The following is a 7,530-nucleotide window of genomic DNA, read 5'->3' as shown; positions in this document are numbered from 1 at the left end:
CTATTTTTCAACTTAATCTAAATAAAATATAAAAAATAAATATTATTTTAATAATATGAAATAATAATATCATATTTTCTTTTTCAATTATTATATATATAACTACTTATCATACCATATATAATAACTACTTATCATACCATAAAATTACAAGTTTAATAAAATTAAAAAAAAAAAATATTTAAAAAAAATATCACTATACTAAAACTAATTTTATTTTTCAACCAAATCTATATAAAATATAAAAATAAATATTATTTTAATAATATGAAATAATAATATTATATACTTTTTTTTTCAATTATTATATATATAATTACTTATCATACCATAAAATTACAAGTTTAATAAATTCTCCACAATTAAAATTACCATGTTTTTTTTTCTTTTCCATAATTGTTATCACATACTATAGCACCTTTTTTTCACGATGCAAAAGATAGTTTAAACCCTTCATCATACTCTCTCATATATATGTAAGAGACAATGTAACTACCTCGAAGTGAGGATCTTGAAACTATTTATGGATGGAAATTTAATTAAAACTTATGAGATAATGTTTCAATAGGTCATCTCAGTTTCTGAAATTACTATTAAAATTACAAAAGCAAGCATTATCATATGAATGATTAACGCTATCCCAAATAAAACAAGGGGAGTTGCGACGCAGCGAGTCCCTGCGTGAAGTTGAGCCTGTCTATTACGCACTACAAAGTAAAGGAAAACACATATCAATATATAGTCAATGGCATAAAACAATGAACTGAGTTTTTAAGAAGCAAGTTGAGCCTGTCTATTACGCACTAATCTTTTTTCACATGCAAATAAAAGGGGCAAATGCCTATTTGCAAATTTATGGCTTGCCTGTGCCTATCTACCTTGGAATGATGGATAGTCAAGTTATTTACCAAATATATGGGAGAGAACTTTTAAGCCCTTTTTGAATCTCTGCCACTTTTGATGAACTAAACACGGTGGTTCCAACTGGAGGTTGTTGAGAAGAGGACTCTTCTGGAGCTAGTTTAACATAGGCATGAAATGAACAATTAAAAGAATCAGCCAAATCTATGTCCTTAAATTACATTTACAACACTTAACATATGCACCATAGCTTACATTGAAAAACAGGAGAATTAGAAATCATGTTCCATGAAAGTCGAAAGAAGACAAAAGATTTGTCTCTCACTTGATCCTTGGTTGTAATTGTTACCGAAGAAGCACACTGAATAGTAAATGGTTTCACAGATTTCTGTATACGCTCTTTCATCTCATCTGCTGCATCTTTATCTCTAAAACCAAAGCCACGAAAACTTTCATTCTGCAAATCAATGAGTGCAACCGTTATCATAAATGAAAGCATTCCAGAGTCCAGACTAAGCATCCAAATGTTGATATCACAGATTTTACATGGAGCATTATGTGTATGTTAGAAACATTAGAAGAAAACCTTGAAAAAGGTAGTATCTACCTCTTGGCGAATTACAAAGAATCTCTCTACAGGAACACTAATTGCATCTGGCTTGCGCACTGTATGCTCAAAAAGGACTTGACCATCCTACAGTCATTCTCAAATTTTAAGTCAGAATCATTTAGGAAATAAGTATTTGCAATTAAATGTTGACGAACCATAAGCCTCAAGATTTTGTTTTATATGGACAACGTACTTTCAAATAAAAGAGATTCTACAGCACAGCAAGACTCTGAGTGATTCCAAAAGTGGCCAGACACCTGTTTTATCTTTAGGATGTAAGAGATTAAAAAAGGCATAGCCTATAACATTTAGGTCTATAACATATTTAGCTCCATGGAAGGCAAAGATAGAGGACATGCCAGAAACTGAACCAGCAGAAAGTTTTGTAGAACATAATATTAGAGAGTAAAAATAAGGCTAATAGTACTGGCGACATGAAAATTAATGGACCACAAACACAAAGTTGCAATTGCGAATCAAGATAACAAAACTTAAGAATTAGATAATAAAAAGAAGATTTACGAAACCAAGATATTAGAAACCATCAACAGGAACAATGTAGCACTTTGAGCGAACCTGGTCACTGGGGGCAAACTCTAATTTTGTAAAAGGCTTCCTATGCTGCTAGAATTAGAAAATATCAAAATCCCAGTATGATGCAAATTTCCACATAGTCAGTGTCTACTGGCTCTGTAGATATACTTCTCAGAAGTGCAAAATGGCAGAAATAACTCATAAAAATGGCTAATGAAAAGAAGCACCTAGAGAGCACAGTCAAGGAATGCGAGCAAACTCACAAGCAAATCATTGAGTTGAAAATGAAGTACAGCGCCACCGAGTGGTTTCATGTGAAGTTCCCCCACAGTTCGACTGTTCTGCCAAGAAGCACTGCCTCGAGCTGCCTCGAACAAGGCCACTGGACACCTTGCCTGTGTAGAGTCCAACAATCATAAGTCAATTTCCCTCAGCAAGTTTCACCTTTGATATTTCAGTTTCTACATATATAAAAATTAATTACTACATTCAGTTTCCTGCATAATGAAGAACTTCAAGCAATGGCAAGGTGTCTTCTAACAAGGTTTTTATTTTTCAGAGGACCAGGCAGGAAGTCGCATGCATTGTGTTTGATATTGGTCACATTTAAAATCAAGACCAAAGTATGTCAATGTCAAAGTACTGAAAAGTGGGTCAGAGGAATTCTTAATAAAATTTTAGAGGAATTTTTAATAAGACTAAGTATATCTGAGTATGTAAATATCCGGAACAGAGGAAAACAAATGGTGTCGCTTTTTTATCACTGGTATAGATTGGCCAAAATATTGCCCTAACAGAACTGGTCATGTAAATACGATAGGTCATTTTAATGTCATAGAAAAGAAAACACAATTCACAAACTGGATCAATTCAGCACAAACAGAAATGGGAAAATATTGCGTACCTTGAATGTTTGGGCACAATTAATCATAATGTGAAAAGATCAAACAGGTTGCTGTAAAGTACAGCAAGAAAGCAGGTTTTCCATGATAATTGACTAGTCTGTCTCCCAACCTTGATAGGATTGCTATCCTTATAGGGTTATACAATTTCAGACAAAAATGCTACAGTTACCCTAAGATCCTCTACAGATAATTAAGAGAGACAAGGCTTCAAATAACCTTTCTCCCTCATCTAGTTTATTCATCTCAAACACAATACTGTCTTTTGATTCCACCGAATAATAGTTTAAGTCTGTTCTAAGTGAAGCAAAACGAGTTCTTTTACAAGGTTTGGGGCTTTTAAAAAACCGTCAATGTCAGGATCTTCATGACATTGGGACAACCATCTCTTGCGTTTCTGCTCCTCCATTGGCATTGCCATTGATTTTCTGTTCTGTGGATTTCCTCTTTCTCTTCCTTTCCGTTTCTTGGATTTCTCTCCCTTCGTTCTTCGTTTTTGTTCAGTGGATTTCTCTGAAGCAGCCTATTCCGAGAGGAAACTCCGAAAGCTTCATTTCATGATTGACAAACCAAATTGCAAACGGCACTTGGCATTTAGCTTTTTTTAATGGCAATAGACATCTCAGAACCTCTCAAAGATGCCCCTAAATCCTCTGATGGATTTGGAAATAGTTAGTGACAACAGTACTTATAGTAAAGCCATTGTAGATGAAATTCTGGATAGATAATACATCTAGTTATGGATACATTTTCCTATCATAAATAGGAGTGTCTGATTTGGACTTTAAAAACAAATGCAATTTGATATGACAAATCCAACACCAGATAACAGATGAAGTTTCTAAGACAGTGAGTTACTGAGATTGTAACTCTGCTCGGGACGTGGCATTCAGAGTAATAGAGAGACCTCGCTATGCAAACGAAGACAGAGCTTTATATGAAATATGCAAAACAACCGCATGGAATTATGGACCACACAGTCTAATAGCAATAATAGTTAGTCATTGAAATGTGCTTGGGACAAATTACAGAAAGAAGATCTTGAGCTGAAAGAGAAAGATCAAAAGGCAATTACTCCCAAAATGCATGCATAGGCCTTCTGATAAAGACATTCTTGTACAGCAGATGTGCTATGATACACCAATGATCTCACCTTCCCGGCAGGCACCCACTTCAATATCAAGGCTGGACTTTTTGGATGCTACCACTCTGCAGCAGTTTCGCCGTGGTGACTGCAAGAATTGCATTCACAGACATTAGAAGAAATCAAAAGGGAGAAAATTATTCAAAATAGTTAACAATTTATGTTGATCAAAGATACTCCCACTTGGGAACAAACACAAGTGCAATAGAGACTTGCATAAGGGTTTTAACAACCTAATTATAGAGACTGCCATAAAGGTTTTAAAAACCTCAGAGACTAATGAACTTTAAGGGGTAAAAATCTAAACATAAAAGATCAACACATGATTTTTTCTGGTAAACTCCAGCCTGAGCTAATCTTGTTCTGGCACAACTACTAACAGACACAAAAGCAAAAGGCTTGGACTTGGACACAAGTCACTGCAAGAGATTTGCAATCCCTAGAACTCTCTGCCAACAAAAGATTTTCCGGTAAACTCCAGCCTCAGCCATTCTTGTAACTACATAGCTACTAACAAAGACCAAAAGCAAAATGCCTGGAAATAAGACACTACACGAGATTTGCAATCAATAGAACTCTCCTACAAAGAAGAAGGCTATGAGGTTTGAAGTATACCCAATATAACCGTAACTGGCCTACATAGAGTGGAATCCATAAAAATTACCCCAGCTCATGAAATCCTGGCCTAAAATTATAGTTTGTGGGCTGTTGCATGTACCAATCTAAAAATGTCTAAAGATCATATGCATTAGGTAGTAGCTTTGTGTGCAGTTCGAGGACATAAGCTAAAACATGTGATCTATGACATGTTAAAAGCGAAAATAATGATAAAAGTCAATTACCTGCCATAATAATGTATCAGGTTTCTTCACAACCCGAATCAAATTTATGATCTCTGGGGAAGGTATTCTCCACCTGCATCCAGGAGGCTTTAGTTGTTGTCTAGCATAATTGCTTATGATTTGTCCACTCGCATTATCATGGCGAACATCCTTCAAATAAAATATGAAGGGTTTCTGGCATGGATGTCTTGTCACGGGCCTGGTATTGAAGGCATATGCTGTAAAGTCTGCTCTTCTGTACCAATTCAAGAGTGTCCTGGAGGGCATCTCCAACTCACGAGGGGAAAATATGGTTCTGAAGATCTGAACTGCATAACCCCATGAGACTGATATAGACCATTCACGCTCTTTATCATAACAAATAGACTGTTGCATTATTCCAACTGAAACTAATTTTGCAGCTTTGCTTAAGTGCTGCAGTGCCTTTACTCTGGTCATGTTTGGGAATATAGGTTCCACAACATCCAAATGGTGAAGTGACACCAAGGGAGTTAAAGGATGAGCTGCCAGTAATCCGAATAGATTACCATATACATCATACTGCAACAAAAACAACAATCAAATATAAATAAAAATAAGAAAATCAACCGATGTCAATAAAAATAAAAATGAAAGTCGAAACTTTTATCCACCTTGTGGGCCCTACATGACGGCCATGCCTAACACCTATCTCCCTAGCATAACACATGCAAGCTCTACAGCAGGCCACCTAAGGTCGCATCAGGTTAACAGCTGTGATCAGGGAGATTGAAACCAGTCTAACATCTGTAATCAGGATGGTATTTTCAAATGGGAAAGAATGGTTTAGTAAACTAACTAGTATGCTCCGCGATGAGCCGCCTCACTAACCTCGAATACGGCTGAACACCCATGTAGCAGCAGATTCTGCTTTCGGTTCTTACAGCAGCTTTATAAGATATATATTAGTATACCCTGTAGAGTCAGAAACAAGGGTAGTGAGAGCAGATCCTACAAAGGCAAAGCAAGAAGGCCAAAGCCAGTCGTAGGAGAGAAGCAAAGACTGACCTCCGCCCTGCAATAACAGATCCGTAAAGCTGCTACTGTTATCGCCGAACTCAGCTGTGAAACTGAAAGTCTGTCCATATATCGAATGCCTAATTTCTGAGCACTTGCTATGCGTCGTCTGGCTGCACCCAAGCGCTCCAGATCTCTGAAGCCTGGCTGTTGTGGTTCGCGCTAATAACAGAAGACCCTTATCTTGGCCATCTCTAGGCTCCTAAACCCCCTAAACAGGTATAGCTCTGTCCATATATCGAATGCCTAATTTTTTAGCAACTGCTATGCGTCGTCTGGCTGCACCCAAGCGCTCCAGATCTCTGAAGTCTGGCTGTTGTGGTTCGCGCTAATAACCCTGTCGAGCCTCTGAGAGAAACCATATACATAACAGACGATCCCCCAAGTCCGAAGCTAGGGTTCCACCTTCTTGGCCGCTAGCAATATCGAACGACAGGGTTTTGAACCCTGAACGCAGAAGTGGCCCAGGCGTCGTTTTCAGCTATGAAGATTTCTTTGCCATCAGAAAGAAATGGCTCTACGATTTCAATTCGAATGTGAAGAAGACCATAGAGAAGCAGCCCTTCATTTATCGCATCAGAACTCTAGTTTATTGTAATAATGGCTTGTATCCCTTTAGCAAATCGTTGTCTTAAGGAGGGCTAGGTTACCGGAAGGTCGGATGCTCGGACCAGAGAACTCTCTTTCTATCTTGTATTCTTCTATGTCTTTTTCGTCATATCTGTGGAAGGGCTTTCAAGGCCATTTCAGAGGCAGTTACGAAGCATGGAGTACCATAGTTCCTCTATGGCAGAATTGGGGCATTAGTTTGAGGAAGAGCATGTTAAAATGAATAGGCTATTGGAAAAACAAAGGAGCTTCGCAGAGGAGGAGCGAAAGGCATATAAATTGCTCAGAGAACTCTCTTTCTATCTTGTATTCTTCTATGTCTTTTTCGTCATATCTGTGGAAGGGCTTTCAAGGCCATTTCAGAGGCAGTTACGAAGCATGGAGTACCATACAAGAAAATTCGAGAAAAAAATATCATTTCCGTAGCAAAACATAACAGAATATAAATGAAGGAAAAAAATTAATACAGAATCACTGACATACATGTAGGCAGCGCTTAAAATTACAGAAAATTGTAATGGAGGCACCGCTTAAAATTACCGAAAATGGTAACAGAGCATAAATGTAAGAAAAACAATTAAATGTACAAGACCAGGCTCTGGTTACATGCAAGGTTTTCGTGGGTTACTCTATCAAGATCGACTAGTGTGTCGGCGCCCAACTCAGCTTCAAAGCTCTGAAACTCAGCTTCAAAGCTCTGATGAACCCTAGCTCCACAAGCCATCCTCGTTCCTCCTTCCCGATGTGAGTGAAACTCGAGACCTTTGTGAGCGAAGTCGAGTGGCTGAAAAAGATTTGCAGAAGCATATGGCGAGAACCTCATTACCCACCCGTCAATACCAGCACACCGATGCGATGCAGCACAACACCTGTTAACCCTGCGACCTTAGGATATAGTTTACGAAATCGGGATATAGTTTAGGAAATAACGAAACCTGTAAGGAAGTAATGCTAGCATTAACGCTAACAGTTAACGGTCAGGCACACTGAAAT

The 7,530-nt window shown here is 37.7% G+C and overlaps 1 protein-coding gene across 4 annotated transcripts; it reads right to left on the bottom strand.

The window, feature by feature from the left end:
* Nucleotides 1-661: 661 nt before the first annotated feature.
* On the bottom strand, nucleotides 662-7,530 carry LOC149146573 (uncharacterized). 4 transcript variants are annotated; one of them, XM_089447875.1, is made up of 6 exons: nucleotides 7,166-7,530; nucleotides 2,269-2,400; nucleotides 1,469-1,555; nucleotides 1,117-1,318; nucleotides 909-1,017; nucleotides 662-707 (listed from the first exon to the last, which is right to left on the bottom strand). In XM_089447875.1, the coding sequence occupies exons 1-6, from the start codon at nucleotides 7,358-7,360 to the stop codon at nucleotides 701-703; spliced, it is 732 nt and encodes a 243-aa protein (XP_089304001.1). In that variant the 5' UTR covers nucleotides 7,361-7,530; the 3' UTR covers nucleotides 662-700. The 4 variants fall into 4 exon arrangements, with proteins under 4 accessions (XP_089304001.1, XP_089304002.1, XP_089304003.1 ...); XM_089447877.1 differs by lacking the exons at nucleotides 662-707; nucleotides 909-1,017; nucleotides 1,117-1,318; nucleotides 7,166-7,530 and adding exons at nucleotides 4,061-4,139; nucleotides 4,894-5,433; nucleotides 5,711-5,826; nucleotides 5,920-7,122; XM_089447878.1 differs by lacking the exons at nucleotides 662-707; nucleotides 909-1,017; nucleotides 1,117-1,318; nucleotides 7,166-7,530 and adding exons at nucleotides 4,061-4,139; nucleotides 4,894-5,433; nucleotides 5,743-5,826; nucleotides 5,920-7,122.

This window comes from Pinus tabuliformis, chromosome X (assembly GCF_031772625.1).
Source record: "Pinus tabuliformis cultivar Carrire ecotype Pingquan chromosome X, CPIR1, whole genome shotgun sequence".
Taxonomy (NCBI): Eukaryota; Viridiplantae; Streptophyta; class Pinopsida; order Pinales; family Pinaceae; genus Pinus; species Pinus tabuliformis.
This window is presented reverse-complemented; position numbering and strand designations above follow the sequence as displayed.

Bases quoted from the DNA above. Each gene is read 5' to 3' on its own strand.
- LOC149146573 (XM_089447875.1), bottom strand. From the start codon at position 7,360: ATGAGGTTCTCGCCATATGCTTCTGCAAATCTTTTTCAGCCACTCGAC. The intron at 1,319-1,468 runs GTAGATACTACC...ATTGATTTGCAG, and splicing joins TCTTTGTAATTCGCCAAGAG to AATGAAAGTTTTCGTGGCTT. The intron at 1,018-1,116 runs GTAAGCTATGGT...ATGTTAAACTAG, and splicing joins TAATTCTCCTGTTTTTCAAT to CTCCAGAAGAGTCCTCTTCT.